This window comes from Somniosus microcephalus, chromosome 8 (assembly GCF_052327205.1).
Source record: "Somniosus microcephalus isolate GS21.2 chromosome 8, FLI_Smic_1.0, whole genome shotgun sequence".
In the NCBI taxonomy this organism is placed as follows: domain Eukaryota; kingdom Metazoa; phylum Chordata; class Chondrichthyes; order Squaliformes; family Somniosidae; genus Somniosus; species Somniosus microcephalus.
Window position 1 is genome coordinate 38,405,393 of NC_140994.1, and position 20,817 is coordinate 38,426,209.

Here is a 20,817-nt window from a genome sequence, read left to right on the forward strand (position 1 = left end):
TGCCTAGGTATAACAGCGTGCGTGGCAAGAGGTAACCTTGTGTAGTGATAACAACAGTGTAAACAGTGATAACAACAGTGTAACAATAGTGAACGGTTGTGAACGGTAACAGTGGTTTACCACAGCCTCAACTCCACTTTTCTGCCTGTTCCCCATAACCCTTGACTCTCCTGTAGTTCAAAAATCTGTCTATCTCATCCTTGAATATATTCAATGACTCCGCCTCCACAACTCTCTAGGATAGAAAATTCCAAAGATTCACGGCTCTCTGAGAGAAGAAATTCCTCCTCATCTCCGTCTTAAATGGGCGACCCCTTATTCTGAAACTATGCCCCCTAGTTCTAGATTCCCCCACGAGGGGAAACATCCTCTCAGCATCCACCCTGTCAAGCTTCCTCAGAATCCTGTATGTTTCAATAAGATCACCTCTCATTCTTCTAAACTCCAATGAGTATAGGCCTAACCTGCTCAACCTTTCCTCATAAGACAACCCCTTCATCCCAGGAACCAACCTAGTGAACCTTCTCTGAACTGCCTCCAATGCAAGTATATCCCTCCTTAAATAAGGAGATCAAAACTGTACGCAGTACTCCAGGTGTGGTCTCACCAATGCCCTATACAGTTGTAGCAAGACTTCCCTACTTTTATACTCCATCCCTCTTGTAATAAAGGCCAACATTCCATTTGCCTTCCTAATTACTTGCTGTACCTGCATGCTAACTTTTTGTGTTTCATGTACAAGGACACCCAGATCCCGCTGTACCGCAGCATTCTGTAGTCTCTTTCCATTTAAATAATATTTTGTTTTTCTATTCCTCCTACCAAAGTGGATAACCTCACATTTTCCCACATTATACTCCATCTGCCAAATGTTTGTGCTAAGCAGTTGTGAGGTGCTCCTGAACAGGGAGAGGCGAGTTGCACCCTAAACCAGTCTTGTACACCGCCTAGCAGTTCAGGATGGCACAGAAGGGCTAGGAGCAGATTGAACATCCTGTCAGATTACCACTTTATCTCTAACCTCCCCTTTCCAAAGTCCTGGAATATGCTCTTGCTTTGCAATTGCACTCCCCCTTCTTCCTGTTTGAGACCCTCTAATCTAGCTTCTGCCTCATCCATAGTACTGAGACTGCAATAGTCAAAGTCACTAATGACTATGTATGACTGTCTCATCCTCCTTGACCTGTCTACCACCTTCAACATTGTCAACCACTCCATTCTAATCACGTCTTTCATCTGCAGTCCACCTTTATGATGCTGTTCTCCCACGGTTCCACTCATGTCTCTAGACATTGGTCCCTTTCCATCATTTATTTGTTACCCTTTGGAAAAGCCATCCGGAAGCACAAGCTGGCAGTGAACACTTTTGCAAGGCGTACTGCCAGCACATGTCCGGAGCAGTTGCATCAGAATTTTTACTGCTAGTTTACTTCTTGTCCCCTGCTCTCTCCACTCCACCATTAGTGGCTGCTTGTTCAGCCTCTATGCTCCTGTCCTTTGGCTTTGCTTGGCATCTCTCTCTGTGCTTTCAAAAACCTTTGTAAAACCATAAAATGTCAGCTGTGGCTCAGTGGGTAGCACACTCGTCTGAGTCAGAAGGTTGTGGGTTCAAGTCCCACTCCAGGGACTTGAGCACATAAACCTAGGCTGACACTCCAGTGCAGTGCTGAGGGAGTGCTGCACTGTCGGAGGTGCCGTCTTTTGGATGAAACGTTAAACCGAGGCCCCATCTGCTCTCTCAGGTGGATGTAAAAGATCCCATGGCACTATTTCGAAGAAGAGTAGGGGAGTTATCCCCAGTGTCCTGGCCAATATTTATCTCTCAATCAACATCACTAAAACAGATTATCTGGTCATTATTACATTGCTGTTTGTGGGACCTTGCTGTGCGCAAACTGGCTGCCGCGTTTCCCACATTACAACAGTGACTATACTCCAAAAAGTACTTCATTGCTGTAAAGCGCTTTGAGACGTCCGGTGGTCATGAAAGGTGCTATATAAATGCTCAGCATCCACTGTTCTTAATGTAGCATTTTGAGATGTCCTCCTGTATGTGAGGAACACTCTAGATGTGCAAATTGTTGTTATCGTTCCCTCTCAGCTGCAGTGTAAGGCAAGGAAAACCAGGAGATGAAACTAGGGAAATACAGAATTCAATTTTGTACATTGAAATAACATGATATTGCATAATTTAATCTTGTAATTTTTTCACATCGTCCCTGTGAGTTACATTTATATTTCTCTATTCTAATTATTTGTAGACCTTTTCAAAACCAGGTGACCAAGTATGTAGAAGGTTTCAGTTTGTTTATTGCATGTGCACTCCCCACAGCCACCCAAGCTCCCACTGCCCTACTTCCCCCTCACCGTTCCTGGCGAGACATCTGGCCAAGAGGACAGAGAGGTGAACTGCATCCAAGCTTTTGCCTTTGCCATTTGCATGCTGACCACTGATAGCTGAACAAGGTTGGTTTGAGTAACTCGCCTCTTAATTTTTCCCCTCATTTATAGAGCCTCTGGTCTGCACCTCAACTCTGACACTGTGGGCAAAGTCAGGAGCTTCCCATTGAGACGGGAACACATGTCCCGCCATTCTGTGGCACAGCATGTTAAGAGCACTTTGTCACCAAGCTACACCCCCCCAGATTGTTGACTTTGAGAAACTGACTGAAAAAGATTTCAAAGAATATTAGACATAAAATTCTCTTGGAAAAGTTCCATCATTTCTTTATTAGTTTACTGTAAAAAACCCCCGTTATCATATATTTCTCTCTCAATAACTTGCAGTATTTACATTGAAATATAACCAAGCACACACCATAACGATTTTGCCATCTGTTGCTAGGTTAAACTGCCAGTGCTGCTGCTAGGTCGCTCCACAGACCTGAGACCGGGAGAGTTTGTGGTTGCCATTGGAAGTCCATTTTCACTACAAAACACAGTGACCACAGGAATAGTGAGCACGACTCAGCGAGGAGGAAAGGAACTGGGACTTCGAAACTCCGATATCGATTACATTCAGACAGATGCGATTATCAATGTATGTTTGACACCGATGCACTTGTCATGAGTTAAGTTTTTTTTTCTTTTCATAAACATTTTTATAGTCCATATCGACCTGAAAATGATTTCTGTTTTTTTTCATAGTACGGAAACTCAGGTGGTCCATTGGTGAATTTGGTAAGAATGCTTAATCTGCTGTCTGTGATGCTAGGCTATGATCTACATAAAGCTTTATTGGCCTTGAAATTGCGGTGTCTGTGATGGCGTACCCTCGGAGTATGCCGTCGTATTCCTTTTGAAATGCCCCACAAGTTTGGGATTTCCGCATGCTCGAAATCCGGAACTTACGTCCTGTCAATGTACGCGTTGACAGGCCATCCACGGGGGCCCCGAAAAAGCAATCGCTGGCATAGAGTTGGGCTATTTGCCCAGTGACTGGCCAGCAATTGCTCGCGTAAGTCTTCCGGTTGATGCAAGCAGACGCAGGGCCTGCTTGCATCAGCGTAAGGGAATACCTAAGGCTTAAATTAAACATTTTCATATCCTAAATTATGCACATACACTATTAAATGAGTTTATGCAAATATTAACCCAGATTACAGTTTTAATGATGTATAAAATTATCCAAAAAAATTACATTTTTGTTGAGGTTGGTGGAATGAAGGTAATTATGAATATAAAATTCCAATTCTGTTAATTGTATAATTCTTACATTTTGGGATTCCATTGCATATCATTAGGAGATTCCCTTCCACATGATTGAAATGGAATTCTGCTTATTGATTGGAGGACCAGGCCCACGTGATCCCAGGTATGCTTCTGCACCTCCTGGGATCCATGGGCCAATATGCTGCCCTCCACCTCAAGGCCTGAGACTGCAACTTTTCCCGGCCTGGCCACCAGCAGGAACTTTTGTAATTGTTTTGTGGGTCAGAGGTGTACGCCGGAGGTACGCTTCCGACCGCAATTTCGGGGCCATTATTTTCCTCTTTAGTTCTAGTTTTACAATTCTATCCACAAGTAGCTTTGTTTATAAGTACTGAGATCTCAAGCCTAACCCTGTACTAACACACCAACTGCAGAATGTATCTGAGCAACACCTCCTGATCAAAGCTACAGTTTCAGCCTGAAGGGTTGGTAATGTAATGAATGTTGCATGTAGCTACTTGGTACTATGCATTCATGGGTGCTCTCACTTTCAATAAATTTAATAACACTTAAAGAAAAATATCTCATACCAGTGCACATTTCTCACTTTCTGTGAACTTTGTGTGGATTTCTGTCTAATGGAAACTATTCTTGAACTGCCTATATTCTCTGTGCTGATAAAATGACTGGATAATTGCATTTTTGTACATTGTTCCATGTAGGATGGTGAGGTTGTTGGAATTAACACACTGAAGGTGACTGCTGGAATATCATTTGCAATTCCATCAGACAAAATTCGGCAGTTTCTAATTGAATCTCATGACCGACAAGCGAAAGGTATGTTGAGTATAGCTCAGACTTTTCATTCTTTACTTTGTTGTGTTAATAAATTGTATCAGGTTTTGTGTGTAGCAGTGCAGTGGGATTTTAACATTTTATACTAAATACTGGAAGTTGCCAGTGGTATTAGTAGTCTACTTGCAATTTTCTGATACTTACTGGTAGCAGGCGAGGACTCTGGAAATCTATCATATGTTGCCGGGGCAGAATGGAGCCAGCTTTGCTGTGTATCCGACCTAAACCTATGGTGTGGTTGATGATAACTGTATGCCCAAAATAGAAAACTGATTGATTTAAAGAGAGAGGGGGAAAAATAGGGTATAGCCCATTTTGGGGCGCTAACCTCACCGAGGTGCTAATTATAGCCCCCCGAAAAGGTTAGCGCCCCTACCCTGTAAATTCAGTAGTAGCGCCCCAAGAAGGAGGTGGAGCACTACTGGAAGCACTCCACCTCCTTCTTGGGGCGATACTGCTCAATGTCGCGGCGCTAAATGCTATAGCGCCACACATGTCGGCATGTAGTGCCGCATCATTGCAGGCCTCCTCCCCTGATTAAAGGGGAGGGGCCTAGCGCAGCATGCACCGGGGCCCTGCCGGACCACTGGGGAGCGCTCAAGAGGAGTACTGGGCTGAGCGATCGCGTCGGCACCCCGCATACAAATGTGAAAGGGGGCAGGTGCTGGCAGTCGGCCAAAATAAAAATGGCTGCTCAACACCTGCCCTTTAAATTGCACTGCCGCTGCAAAACCGACCTCTGATCCTGTCGCACATACCGGGGGCACAAGGGAAGTTTGCGTACGGGGCACTGCGCATGGCGATGATGTCATCATCGGCACGCAGAGCGGGGCGCTACCGCTGCTGCTAACCTCCCGCTGAATTTCACGGGAGGTGTTAGCGGTGCCGCGCCCGGGCGCTAGGGCATTTGAAAAGAAAGAAAAATGTAACTGGGTGCTGACATAGGCAATAATACTCCACCCTGCATCAGTGCCTGCAGAAAACCTTCCTTCTACACTGGCACAAGATTATACTTACACACTGATTCCAAAGGAGAAACTGGGTGCTGGAGACTTTGTGTAAACTCAATGGGGGAAAAATTCGGTATCGCCCCATTTGGGGCGCAGTTATCGGCCGTGCGCGAAGTTCAGCGCCTGGCATTAATTTTCGCCTCCGACAGCAAACTTGGCTTTTATTGCCCCTGGAGGTGATTGGAGCGCTAAATCAGGCGCTTCACACCTGTCTTATGGCGCAAACGCCGAGGAGTGAGGCGCTATCTCAGAGCGCTGGTGAAGCGAGGAAGGGCAAATCAAAATGAACCCGCAAAGTGCTGCTCAGTACTCAAAACTCCTTCACACAGCGTTGAATCTCTCCAGAAGTGTCTCTCTCTCTCTCTCTCTCTCTCTCTCTCACTCTCTCTCAGACTGAGTGGTGCAAAAATGTCACCGACAAAAAAAGGTAGGAAGCGGTCGCCTTTAAATAGCGCTCCCCTAGTCCCTTTCTGACAGCATAACGCTCCCCTCAACCTGTCGTTGCTAGTGGTAGGCGGTAAGGCAGGGGGCGCCACTCAATATCCAGTCCGGGGCGCTAACGGGGCGTTGCGCACTCGAATGACGTCACAATCTGCCGGCGCAGGAGATTGTGGTGGAAGTGTTTAGCGCCACCGCAAAATGTCTAGTTAATTTTACGAGCGGCATAAACATCGCCGCGCCCGGCCTCTAGTTGCTTTGCACCCCAATTGGCGCCCTCTTAAGGAGCTAACGGGAGGCGCAAACAACTGAATTTTTTCCCCCAATATCTGGTTTAAGCTGTAAAAGTCAGTGAATAAATGTCAGGGCAGGCATTTTATGGATAATAAAAGCAGGAAGCATGAATTGAAAGTAGCTTTCCTCCAAAAGAGTACTGATGAATCGAGGCACTGCTGGGCTGTGAATGGAGTTCTCTTTTATGTCAGGGTTCAGAACTGACTGTAAATGTTTTTTTCTTAATAAGTAGCTTTTTAGGCATTACTTTTGATGTATTAAAGGAATAAATCAGATTGAGATAAACATGGAAGTTCTTAACAGTTATAATACTGTGAAGTGACAATTGTGAATGTTAGACAGAAGAGCAGGCTTCGAGATGGTGTGACAGTGAAGTGGTGGCAGCAATAATGTGAAGGAAGTATGGACATTAATAATGTAACAGTGGAGTGGAGCAGTAATAGTGCGACAGAAATGGGGTCAATAGTATTGTGAAGGAAGCATGGACAATAATAGTGCAACAGTGAACTGGGAGATGTAACAGTGTGTCAATGAAACAGGAGCATTAATAGTGTCACAATGAAGCAGGAGGTGTTATAGTGCAACAGTGGGCTGTACGGCACCAGTTCAAAGCCCCATTTAAAGCGATGGATTAACGCATGGGTCCAAGGGGCCCCAGCCAAAAATGAGGCCCCCAGTAAAACTCCCAGATGCAACACACAAATAATGCAGAGAAGCTACATACAACCACTGGATCAAAATATTCTAGCATTTAAAAATACTGTCAGAAGGGGACAAGTCAGAGCCTTGAGATTTGTGTTTTGATGGATCGGGGGGGGAGTTGTGCAGAGGGACCCTGCCTGTTCTTGGTGCCCAAGGCCCCAGGAATTCATAAATCGACTCTGCACATTTTATACAGTCCTAGTTGGGACTGGCTGCAATAAGTGTTGCAAATGTAGTTCACCATTACTTAGGTTGAGTGGTTAGATTGTATCTAGAATTATATTAACAAACAAATACAAAGGATAGCTCCTTTTAAATTGAAGCACCTTTCTGCTATATGCATTCATTAACAGTACATCAGAACATTAACTATTTACTGAGATTATTTGTCACTTGCAAGTGCTGACAGGCACTAAATTGTGTTTCATTTGGTGCAGTTGTTGTTTGAAAATGGGTTTTATCTGAGATATTGCTGTCAGGTTTAGAGCTAGAGCTAACATTTTATGTCAGAGTGCAGTGGCCAATACTTGAGCACAAGGCTGCTTGCGTTTAATGGGATACTATAAACTGTGAACTTTAGCCCATTTTTAGTGGCATTATGCTATCCATTGCCAATTAAAAAAAATGCCTTCAAATAAGTCTGGTTCCTAATGGCTCAGATTTCTAACAATTGCACAGATAAATCAAAAGAAGGGGCCTAGACTTAACTGCATTGTAAGTGGGGTTCCTGCCCATTTGCAATGATTGAAATTGCTGTCAGGAATTCATTAATAGGAAGTCACATTGTCCCCTATTTCATTACTGTAATAGTGACACTGAAAGTGGTAGCACAGAGACCTATAGCTTTGCGATTGAGAATGTGTCTCTAACAGCGCCACGTTTACCCTTGCGAGAAATCTCCAAGAATATAATCTGACTTGGATCCTCTCATTAAGGGCTATGTTCATAATACAAATCAAACATCTTCTTTTAATATTAACCTCAAAGATTGCCAAGTTTGGGCTGGGATGATTTGAGAAACAGTTACACAGTTCCTTTTGCAATTGCACACTAAATATTATTGTTAGAATTCCTTCAGTTGCTATGTGTAGCAATATCGTAAATGCTTTTGTGAAAATTTCCTCTGTTTAGTGTTTCTAGTGAAATTGTAAGCACGTTTTAAAAGAACACATTTATTTTCTGATTGATTGGTACATTGAAAATCCAGGTGGACAATAGTCATGCAAAATGTGTTCAGAAAGCTAACTGAGTGTACCAGAGAAATGTTCTTTTCCAAATAAGTTTGATTTGTTTTGTAGGAAAAATGGCAACAAAAAAGAGGTACCTGGGAGTTAGAATGATTACACTTACCCCTGGGTAAGTAAACCATCGACTTTTGTCTGTATTGAATTTAGTCTGTTGCAATGAGCTAGGTCTTAAGGGTGATGATTGTGTCAGAGTTTCATAATATGAATCCTAAAGTATTTTGTCCTGCTTTATTGTCAACAAGACACAGAGTACAATTGTGTTCTGGAATACACAGCTGCAATGGTTGGTGTGACAAAGTATGAATACTTGTCATTGATAGGCTACTTTCTGTTGGCAACGTGGTAAGAATGTCACTATCTGGTAGAATAGCCGTTCAGCACTCCTGTCACACTCTCAGGATTTCATGCCCCAGTAGTGACTGGCACTGAAGTCTGCTAGTTAGGTTGTGCATTGGGTTTTGCTGATTAACCCTTGCCCTGCTGAATAAACAGGCACCCCATATGGTTTGCATAACAAAACGGCGCTTAACTGCAGAGTGTTAGGACGTGATGAATGCATGCAATTCAAATGAACAAAATTTCAAAACAACTTTTGTGGGGGAAAAAAAGTGGAGCGATTAAATTACGCTTCACTGTTGTTATGCTGTGCTAATGCAGCCTAATTTATATTGGTGACTGATGGGAAACAGAAAATCATGGTAACAGAATGTAAAATGGATGAAAATGTTACACACTAGCTGGCTGCCGGTGGTAATGCTCATGGGTCCTGCGTGTGCTTGTGATGTTGAGGTGCTGAGATGGAGCCGTGTTTAACTTGGCCCGACTCCTATTTATGGGGAGCGGTCAGAGTACCATGATCAGAAGGGGAAAAAAAGAAATGACTGACCTTTTTAATATATTTTGACCTATATTGTGATGGATTGTAATACATGCATTAGATGCAAGACTTTTTTCTATATATGCAGATCTTCCACGGTGGTATTTAGGAGGTGGGTTTGCAACATTAGAGGAGGTTATAAAGATAGCGAGGGGCGAGGCAGTACAAACATCTAAACAGAAGAATTTTATATTTGAGCAGTTAGGGGACTGGGAGCCAGTGTAAGTCCTTGAGGATGGGGTGGTGGACTAATGGGATTTGCTGCAGGATAGGATATGGGCAGCTGAGTTATGGATGAAGTGAAGTTTAGTGAGGGTGGAGGTATCTGGTGGGGAGAGCATTGGATTAATCAAGTCTGGAGGTGACAAAAGCATGGGCTGAGGGAGGGGCGGAGGCAGGCGATGTTATGAAGATGGAAGTCGGCAATCTTTGTAATGGACATGATATGGGGTCGACAGCTCAGCTTAGGGATGCCAAGGTTGTGGACAATCTGGTTCAACCTGAGAGAGTGGCCAGGGAGGGGGGTGGAGTCAGTTGTGAGGGTACAGAGTTTGTGGGGAACCAAAGATGATGGCTTCAGTCTTCCCAATGTTAAACTGGAGGAAATTGCAGCTCATCCAAACCTGGATATCCGACCAGTAGCCCAACAAAGCAGAGGCAGTGGTGGAGAGGTAGAAATGTGGTGTCATCAACATACATGTGTAGCATCTAAAAATTAACTTCAAGTATAATAACCCATCCCAACTCAGAATCTGGATTTAATGTCTCATAATGGTGGAAATTCTTTTTGTGGTCATGGAAAGATAAAACCGTCTGTTGTCACTAAGTTCAGGAAATTTGGTGCAGATTTCTATTTGGATTCGTGCAAGTTTTGCTGAATCTTAGTTGTTTTTCAGTCTTGCAAAGGAACTGAAGATGCGCCAGAAAGATTTCCCTGACGTCAATGCTGGAGCCTATATCATCGAAGTCCTTCCACGAACACCAGCTTCCAGGTAAGTGAAGGAAATAACTTCCATATGCTTTATATATACAGTACTTCTGAGTCCTCATTCTGAATCCTTTTAGACAGCTAATCAATGTGCAAAGTATGGAGTTGCATTAGCTTGACATGATTGGTTCAAATGTACTTCAAACCAGAAACATTCTTAATTATTTTGCACAATCTTCCTTAAGTTTAAAGTTAAAATAAATCAAATGTGGAACTTGCGCCAGGACCTGATGCCTTTGCACCAATGTCAATGTTGTATGATGCACACTTCTATTTGGAGCAGAAAAGGTTTCAGATTGAAGTATGAAAAGTCGAGGGAAGGGTGGCACAAAGTACACACCCCCTTTTAAAAAGCTATAGCTTATCTCTGAAGACCTGATCCAGCCCTAAGGTCTCATTTTGGTGATTTTCAAAGGCTTTAAGAGAAATCAGTTTTAGCAGTCCCACATTAGCCTCCAGAGAAGGTTGTGTAAATTTTTATGCACCTGTCACTGAATTAACCAGCCTCTGCTCCGAATTTGAAAATGTATAGATTAAAAATTCTGCGGTGCTTAGGAATTTTCTGAAGTTGCTTGAGAAACATAAAAGGGAACAATTGTTCTGATCACTATATGGAATGACATTGCAAAGACATTCCTATCTACATTTATGTGTCGTCTTAAGTAGTGACCAAAGCAATACTTCCTTATTGCAGCAGCTTTAAAATAAGCTGAACTTCTGGATTTTTCCTAACTCTTGCCCAGTGGTATATCACACTGATGTGGTGGCAGATGGATCCCATCACCCCAACTGACAATTTGGAAACTAACTCAATGGTTTGTGTACAGACCAAGTTACATTAAAATGAAACAGATGGTGCTAAAATACATGGAGCCATTTAAAACTAGACAAGTGCTGAGCAAAGATTTTAGTGTTGAAATGTCAGCAAATGATCTTAGTGTCTCCTACGAATTGTTGAAAATGAAACTCGAATCATGCCATTTATATATCAGGGAGTGTGTAGGAGTTTGAGGTTTGCATAATGGATATTCTGACTAGCTATGTGCACCATTATACTTTCAGTACAGGTCATCTGTGTCATATCAGAAAGGTTGGCATTAAAATATTATGAAACAATTGAGCACATGCAAGCTTAGTTATATTGTCAGATACTGCTTGGACATTGTATAAACGATTTAAAAAAATTGTACATTCTCAATTTTGCATAAACAACAATTTTGCCTGTTGGGGAACAGCACAGTGTAGCTATTATACAGTAATTCCTTGTACTCCAATCCCATATAAAATAATCTTTTTTGCATTTCTAAATACACACTTAAGTAAGTTTTAATATCCGAATGAATTAAAAGGGAACGTTATCATATTCAACAACAATAATGAATGGAAAACACAATGGTGTGTTGTGAGCATATCTAGCTTCTGACACTCCATTCCCTTCTGTCCTGTAGCATATTCTGGGAAGTATTACAACAATGTATTTTATTTGTATTCCAAAAAGATATATTGGATAAAATGATTCAACAACAACATCTTGCATTTATATAGTGCCTTTAACATAGTAAAACGTCCCAAGGTGCTTCACAGGAGCAATTATCAAATCGAATTTGACACAGAGCCACATAAGGAGCTATTAGGGTGGATGAAAGAGGTAGATTTTTAGGAGCATCTTAAAGGAGGAGAGAGCTAGAAAGGCAGAGAGGTTTAGGGAGGGAATTCCAGAGCTTAGGGCCTACACAGCTGAAGGCATGGCTGCCAATGGTGGAGCAATTAAAATCAGGGAGAATTGGAGGAGCGCAGAGGTCTTGAAAGGTTGTAGGGCTGGAGGAGGTTACAGAGATAGGGTGGACCGAGGCCGTGGAGGAATTTGAAGACAAGGATGAGAATATTAAAGCTGAGGCATTGCCGGACCGGGAGCCAATGTAGGTCAGCGAGCACAGGGATGACGGGTGAACGGGACTTGGTGCGAGTTAAGATACGGGTAGCATAGTTTTGGATGAGCTCAAGTTTATGTAGGGTGGAATATGGGAGGCTGGTCAAGAGAGCATTGGAATAGTGAAGTCTAGTCAAGAGGTAACAAAGGCATGGATGAGGGATTCAGCAGCAGATGAGCTGAGGTGGGGCAGAGACGGGCGATGTTACGGAGGTGGAAGTAGGCAGTCTTGGTGATGAAGCAGATATGTGATTGGAAGCTCATCTTGGGGTCAAATACGACACAAAGGTTGCGAATGGTCTGGTTCAACCTCAGACAGTTGCCGGGGAGAGGGATGGAGTCGGTGGCTAGGGAACAGATTTTCCCTTTAATTTAAATTGACTGTTTTAAGAAAGGTGGATGATGTAAAATATGAGCTACACAGCTTCTGGGCCCATATCACATAAAATAAAATAATATTCATATGTGTTTATCTAGAAGATTATCTTATTGTGCGATATTTCAAACCACACATGCAAGTACTCTTTTTTTTAAACACTGCAATATAGTAACAGACTAATGACTAAGGTAATACGACATGCGATGAAAGGAAATGTGGCCACATGGATAGAGAGATGGTTGGGGGGAAGAAAGCAAAGGTTAGGGTAAAAGGAAGTTTCTCAGACTCGAAAGATGCGGTGAGTAGTGTTTCACTAGAGCTGTGGTCATTGTTATTTACTAAGTACATAAATGATCTGGACAGAAATTGAGGAAACAAAAGTGAAATTTGCTCTTGACACCAAACTGGGTGAAGAGTGATTGAGGGGGTGGGGTGGGGGGTGTCTGTATGTCAAATCTTGATGAGGATTGTGAAAGACTCCAGGAGGACATAGGCTTGTAGCATTGGCAGATGCAGTTCAGTGCAGAAAAATGTGATATGTGTTTTTGAGGTAAGATTAGAGAAAGGAAACACGCCTTTAATGGTAAGATTTTAAACGGAGCAGAGGTGCCGAGGGGACGTTGGAGTGTAGACACACAGGTCATTAAAGGTGACAGTGAATGGATAAAAAAGGCCAATGGAATACTTGATTTTGTATCTAGAGGCATAGAATACAAAAGCCAGGTGGTAATGTTGAACTTGTACTAGACCTTAGTTAGGCCACAGTTGGAGTAGTGATGTTATCAGGGACGTGGGGTTACAGTTAAGAGGAGAGAAGTTAGAGCTTTTTTTCATTAGAGCTGAGAAGGTTAATGGGTGACCTGATAGAGGTCTTCAATCTTATGAAGACTTATGATAAGGTAAATAGTGATAAATTGTTTTCACAGGTCAACAAGATGGTAACAAGAGGGCACAAACTTAAGATAATCACAAACAATTTAATGGGAGATTAGAAAAAAATCTTGAGGGTGGTGAGAAACTGGAACACTCTGCCGTAAACCATTGTTAAAGCAGAGCCCATAACTACTTTTAAAAGGCAATTTGATTTTTCTTTGGAAAAAGAGGAATATTGAAGAGAACAAGGAGTGAGCAGGAAACGGGGATTAGACCAAATGCAAACAAACATTGGCACAGACTTGATGGGCCAAATGGCTTGTTTCTGTCCTTAATGTTCTATGTTTCTAATAAATTCTAAAGCAAATATATGAACCCTAATTTCCATGAAGTCATTGTGCTTTCTGTGGAGTAGATGTAAGCTCTAATTATACTTAATAGGCTGGAAATAGTCATTTAAAATTCACCTTTTGTGATGGAATCAATTTTCTTTCCCAGCAAGACTACAATGAAACCTACTTCCACTTGACACTAGATGTTACAATAAATACTAAGCATTACCCTTGAAACTTATCAAAATAAGTTGGCATGCTTGGAATGCATTAAGAATGTAATATTTCTCCGTGTTAGACATTCCCCACGGTTATTTTTAGTTCCCTCCGCATTTATCTATTGAAGAAAAGCTTGTGAAATGTTTCTTACTTACAAAAGTCCAACAAAGTACGGAGATTAAGACAAAAAGGTTAACAGAACATAAATATAGCTAACCAAAATAACATAACTGAAATTGATAAAAAAGCTTATTAACAGTTGTCTATTTAGTCATTTAGTTACCAGCTCCTGTGATTAGGGTGAGTTTTTGACTTTCTCTGGACCTTTACATTTGGAGCCATCTTGCTCAAATGCCACTGAAGTGTCCAAGTCATTTGATTGTCCTAGAAAAACTGGAGAGGGACAAGCATTAAGGTGTAGTTGTGAGGGTAAGCATTAGCAGATCAGTGGCAACGCATTCACCACCGGGTTGACATGCTCAATGTGTAACCGTGTGACTGCAAGAGTTATGTAGAAAGAGAAAAGGAAGGGAAGGTGCTATGCTGGGCCGCCAGTCTCTCCATCTCCAATGCTGACTGCTCTGTGTCTTCCAATGATTTTGATGGTAGCCTTTACTATAGATGTTAGCGTTTGCAGAGTGGCAAGGCCTCCTCCTGTTGTCTCCCTCCTGTTGTCTTCCTTCTGTTGTGTGCCAGTTTCTTCTGTGAAAAAAGTGGGTTTCCAACATTTATCAGCTAACTTATTATAATGTGCATGATGACAGGAAGAAGCAACAAGTGAGTTCAAGAGGGAGAAGTAGTTCCAAGGGTAGTAGCAGCTTTTGAGGGCTTTGAGTGCACGCTGAAAGGATGTTTGGTGAAATATTCCCTGCTGACTTACAGAAATCCAAGGCAAGTGGGCAAGTGAAGGATCCATAGTGCTGATGCAAAGGCAGGGTCCTTGATAGGCTGTGCAGAAAGTACCAGAGATGTGAAAGGGGCTCTTCCCTTAGAATTCTTAATAAGATCATCAGATTTCCTATGGCACTGCAGCCAGGTTCTGGCAAAAATGCCGATGACAATGTATACGCCTCCTCTCGCCATGCCCAGTCACCAATTTGCCACAGTGGCCACCCATCATCCCATAGGGAAGAGGACTTCCTCTCTGCTGTTCACTTGCTTCACCAGCATCTCCACAGCCACATCCGAAAGCCTTCAGGTTCTGCTGGAACTCGTGTTGCCCACAGACATCTTCCTGCAGCTTCATGGTGTTGCTTCATCTTTTGCCAACACAAAAAGCACCTCCCCTGTAAGATGCTGCAGGCCCTTAAGAACCTGCAGGATTGTTCGATTTTTCCTCCTAATTGGCCAGCTGCCTTTGGGGATCATGCTTCATGTTGGCAGCGCGCCTCCACCATATTAAGTGGCCACTACTCTTCAGCTCTTTTATTGCCAGCTACCCTCCTGGTTTGGCATTGTTTGTAAATTTGCATTAAACGTCTCAATCCAAGTCATTAATGTAAATTAGATACAGGTTCAAACTAGGAAAAGGAGAAAAATACCTTTTCAATTCTATCAATTTAGGACAGATACCAGAAAGTTCTCACTCATGCAAAGAGTGAATTTCTCAGTAGAATAGTGGAGTAAAAAAAACCTCTAGAATCATTTAAGGAATAGTTGGCGGTTAGGATGGGGAGCCCTGTAGAGACCTTTAGGATGGAGGAGCTAAGATGGGCCGAATGGTCCTCCTCATTTATATTTATCTTGTGTACCTCCTTCCACTGGCTGGAGAAAGATTGTGTGGTGTAGGCAGATACAAAAACAGGTGGTGTGTGTAGAGAACAGTAAAATGTCACTGAGGCTGTATATATGCAATATGATTCCAGAATAATTAATTATTCTCTACTTTTTTTTCTTCCCAGTGGAGGCCTGCAGGACAATGACGTGATTATTAATATCAATAATCAACTGGTAACTTCTGCCAGTGACGTCAGCGAAGCTATTAAAAAGGATCCATCCCTGTCAATAGTGATCTGTCGAAGCAATGAAGATGTGATAATAAATGTTGTGACTGAAGAAATTGAACCTTAAAGTGAGCTGGGTCTCCTGCCTATGTGAATAAAACAACAAAGCATTTGATGTTTACTGGATGAATGCGGTCTCTAAATAATAGCTTATAAACCTGTTGATATTTCTACTGCAGAACACCAGGCGATATCTACAGCTTGGATATAATTCTATGTTATGATTACAAGCTGAGCTGATCCTGAAGCAATTGTAAATTAGAAATCAGTTTCCTTGATGCATTTCCTTGATGCATCTTCATGTTTTTTTCACCTTGATTTTATTCTAATCTACTTTCCTCAAAATGTCAGTGTGAGCAATTCACTCGGCTAGAACTTCCACTTCATGAGATTGGGGATTATCATTATTGATATTGGCACTAAATCTCTTTACAATGCAGTTACTTAATTTTCACCCTGTGACAGCAAATAAGAAATGTGACATTGCTGGTATGGGCCTGGCAGATTTTTAGTGTTGGCACAGCCATTTTTATTGGCTACTAGGTATCAGAGTGTAGTGACAACCAGGCTATCCACTGTATGGGTAAGTGGATTATTTATGAAATAAATGTGGGAATACACGTGAAAACTTTCTCGTCCCGTCTCTCACCAGCACCCCCCCCCCGCCCCCAAGTCTGTGTTTTCTCTAGACCAGACATCCCATGAGGCTGAAATATTGAGGAGCCAAATTACTCCATGGCTCCATCAAAACCACTTTGAGCCATTTGCATGAGAATGGCTTGAGGGTGAATTTTCCTCTGATTTTCTCTCCCATTTGTAGATGGGTGTCAGCAGGTATACTTCACACAAATTACAGTATTATTTTGCAGGGGGCTACATTCAGAGAGTGGGGAGGCAGAAAGATTGCCCATCCAATAGGCCAGCTTCAGCCACTTACTGATTTTATGTCAGATCCTCTGAGCCTCGGTGGTGTGTGTGCACTGCCCATCTCTAGTTAAAAAGTTTCAGGTGATGTTTGATACACAGATTGGGAGAGGGACCATGGCTAAGACCAAGACCAGAAGTAACTGAGACTAACACGTCGCTGAAGCTGGGCTTTGTGTGGCCAAGGTTTCTGTGCCATTAAATATTTTAAGGGAAAACACTTTTATATCAGGGTATATTTTTCGCTGTCCTGCTCCCAAATAGCACCTCACAAATGCATGCAATACAGGAAAAATAGGTGCTAATCTTTTTCCACATTGTGTCCTGAACAGTACTGCAGCTGAACCTCACTGGTGTTTCAGGTGGCTGCACCTGATTATATCTGAAAAGTGTGCAGCAATGTAAATGAATGTCAGATAGCTCTGCACACACAATTTCTTTCATTGTACTGGGAGCAGATCAGGGGAAGACTGTCCCATAAAAACAGGTGCTACTATCTCCTGATCTGCTCTTTAGATGATGTCTGCATTTGTCTTTCCTGTTTCTGCACCTATGGCTTGGCATCATGGTGTTGCCCTTTTCCCAACTCCCTTTAAGGCTGACTGCAGGAGCATCTGGGCTGCTGCTGCTACCCCAGCCACGGTGCAGCAGCACAAACCCATTCACAGGAGATGTGAAGACCGCAGGCAAATAACTCGTAGCTTCTAGCATGCATAAGTGGATTTAAATCTTCCCATTAGTCTTCAGAAGCTGTCTGCGCAAATCCTGTTCCCAGTACCTGTCAAATTATAAATCCTTCAGTCGCTCTCGTGAGGCTTCCATTTAACCTTACCTTTTAAAGTTGCTGTTGCCTTTAAGACACAGCCAGCGACCAGACTTCCCCTTGGTTGCTCGAATACAGCACTCCCACATGCACCCAGTGCGCACTTGAGCAATGTGAATTAGGCCCAACAGGAAGATTGGTGCTGAGGATGTTGTTCCAGCACTGCGCACTTCCAACATACTCTGTTCAAATTGGACCCGGGAGCAATGCCAGGAGAGGAATATCAAGGTGTTGTGGTTTATTTCAGAAACGGACTAAATCCCAGTAACAGAACACCTCTGGTTCCAGCCTCACATTTATTATCTTAGAGAAAACATTTATTTTTGAGCTCTTGTGATTTTCTCCCCTGATCACAGTCTGGACCCTCCAGTGGGCTCCACCTCTGCCTGTTGTCAGAGAGGTGTGCCTGGTCTCACTAGGTGTATCTACGATGATCCTACGCTGGGTCCTGACTGGGGGCCAGGCTGTGGGAGGTCTCGACTTAGTGTCTCCGCTCCTGGCCTTGTATAGGTGGGTGGAGGCTCCACCTCCACAGGACCATCCTGAACATGTCAGCACAAGGTGTCTCCGGGTCCCATCCAAGCTCGTCCACTCGGGTGGTTTCCTTTCAAAGTTACGTTGATGGTCTGCAGGAATAGCTACGAATTTTTGACCCTGCTAAGTTCTTAAAATATGTTCAACCTTTGCAAGCTTTTTATACAAACATGATGTCAAGACATTAAATTGTGTGTGAAGCAGTTAGCTATCGCTTGTGTGCAATGTTGTAATAAAAATTATGCACAGCTCTTTCTTCCTAACCAAAGGAAAACATTACTGAATATTTTTTATACACATACTCTGTTTATTTAATGGTGCTGTTCTGCACTATGGGATGATTTGTGGTTGGTTATAGTTTCCATTTCTGACTCATAATCCCCCCTAAAGGGAAGATGGACTCCTGGTGAACAAAATGTATTTTTCTAAGATTGCACCCCTGCCTTGACTCATAGCTGAGTTTTGAAAATCAGCATGGGGATTTACCCCTACACTACTTTCCTCATTCCTGTTACAGCCTGTGTCAGTGCTGCAGTGACTGCTACACTTTACTGCACCAATCTGGCTCCATGGCCAGATTTTGTGGTGGGTAATGACCGTGAATTGCCAGCGTTCACCGTCATTACGCCTCTGAAACTGACCGTAACTTCAGGATTTACCACATACGCAGATAAACATAGTCAGTCATTCCCTGCTCCACTATATGCTGCGCTGTGGAACTCCCCATAGCTGGCAATCAGTGAAATCATTTGAACTGATGAAAACTTAAGCTTTTCCCATCTAATTACGCTGTTAATCACCCCATTAAAAGTTAAGCCTTGTTGGAATAGGTGTAACTGGGGTTTTAAAGGTGTATTGACTGCAGAACAACCATTCTGGCCCTAAAAAACACATTTTATATTTGTGGAATGTCATATTTCTGCATTATGATCGAAAATTACTACATTTTTAAAATAATAAAATATTTTAAATTTTTTGTTAGTTTGGTTATGATATTTCAGCTTCTACCTTAATCCATGTATATGCCCCAATCTTTATTTCGCACTCTAAAAATTTTTTAAAAAGTGAATTGAATCAGTGCCTTTTATTTCCTGGTTTGCTGTCTGTGAGAATTCTTCAGTTTGCTGACATCACTGCTGCTCCACATCAGGGATACCCTTTTGACAGCGCTACAATCAATTTAACGTCGAGAAAGCTTAATCACAAGATCTTTGTGGGCAGCTTTCTTCGAGGTCAATGGCTGTCACCACTGACCGCAAATTTCAGGCCGGTGTGTTTCTGGTGACAAAATTCCATACCTGTGTGGCAGGGTAGAGATGTAACTAGAAACGTGAGCCTAGCAGCCACGTGGGGCTGAGACCAACTTTTAACTATTCTTGCTATGACTAATAGCAACAAGAAAAGTTGAAAATCAATGATGGGTTCCTATTAATGTTAATTCATTCTTTTTTTAGCCCATCCTACCCCTTGCTTGATTTGGCCTCAATTTGAATCATTGATGAAAATATCTCTGACGTAGCTGACTTTGAAGTCTGTTCTTGGTTGCTATCACTTTTGTGAAGTCAGTAGTGAAATGGGAACCTCACTAGTTAGCCCTCCACAGCTGCAAATTCTCAGCATAAAGCTGATATTTAGTCATCCCCAGAGCTAATGCCCAACTTACCCACTATTTTCCATCTTAAGGTTTTGGTGCTTTGCTCCTTTTGTTTGGATTCAAAGCCAAGAAACATAGAAGATAGGAGCAGGAGTAGGCCATTCGGCCCCTTGAGCCTGTTCCGCCATTTAATGAGATCATGGCTGATCATCCAAATTCAGTATCCTGTCCCTGCTTTCTCCCCATATCCCTTGATCCCTTTAGCCTTAAGAAATATATCTAACTCCTTGAATATATTTAATAAATTGGCCTCAACTGCCTTCTGTGGTAGAGAATTCCACAGGTTCACCACTCCCTGGGTGAAGAAATTCCTCCTCATCTCCGTCCTAAATGGCCTACCCCTTATCCTTAGACTGTGACCCCTGGTTCTGGACTCCCCTGCCATCGGGAACATCCTTCCTGCATCTAGTCTGTCAGAATTTTATAAGTTTCAATGAGATTCCCTCTCATTCTTCTAAACTCTAGCGAATATAAGCCTAATCTTCACCAATCTTGAGCCCGCTTCTGTGGGAGGCTGGTTGATTGTTTCAACTAACGGATATGTAGCTTTTATCGTGTTCCTTTCTTGACCCAACTTGCCTCAGTGTTGTGTCCTGCTCACAATGTCCACCTGAAATGGATAATATGTGCTCAATGCCACTTATATTTTATTTGAGCAGTTGAGCTGAATTTGTTATATTGAACTAGATTAACAACAGGTGGCAAATTTCAAAGGACACTAATTCTCATTAGGCTGTATTTGCATTACACCGATATATTAAGCCTAAAGATTTTCAGAGCATATAGTTAAAATAACTGTACAAAGATTTACTGCCCCGTTCCAACTAGAATCCTGCCCGCCGACATCTTAACAGATTTTTTTTTGGCGGCCAAGGCACCTGTCTGACTCGGGCAGGAGCCTCATTAATATATGCTAATTGGAGTCCTATGATATCCATAGGACCCTGTTGACATTTCAATGGCCTAATGAACAGGTGGGCCGTCTGCAGTAGTAAAACCTGGTGGGGAACAAGAGGAGGCTCTCTGAGGTAAGTCAATACTTTCCTTAGTGGGGCCCTGCGAGAGAGTCTGGGCCTTTACTGCT

General features: G+C 42.6%; 1 protein-coding gene across 1 annotated transcript in view; it reads left to right on the forward strand.

The window, feature by feature from the left end:
• The window catches only part of htra1b (HtrA serine peptidase 1b), a 60,654-nt gene extending 42,324 nt beyond the window's left edge, over positions 1-18,330 (forward strand). The window contains exons 4-9 of the mRNA XM_085994598.1: positions 2,846-3,040; positions 3,148-3,180; positions 4,374-4,488; positions 8,249-8,306; positions 9,971-10,066; positions 15,697-18,330. Of these exons, the coding sequence (XP_085850724.1) occupies positions 2,846-3,040; positions 3,148-3,180; positions 4,374-4,488; positions 8,249-8,306; positions 9,971-10,066; positions 15,697-15,865 (666 nt within the window). The 3' untranslated portion in view covers positions 15,866-18,330. The remainder of the gene's footprint in view (positions 1-2,845; positions 3,041-3,147; positions 3,181-4,373; positions 4,489-8,248; positions 8,307-9,970; positions 10,067-15,696) is intronic.
• Positions 18,331-20,817: the final 2,487 nt, after the last annotated feature.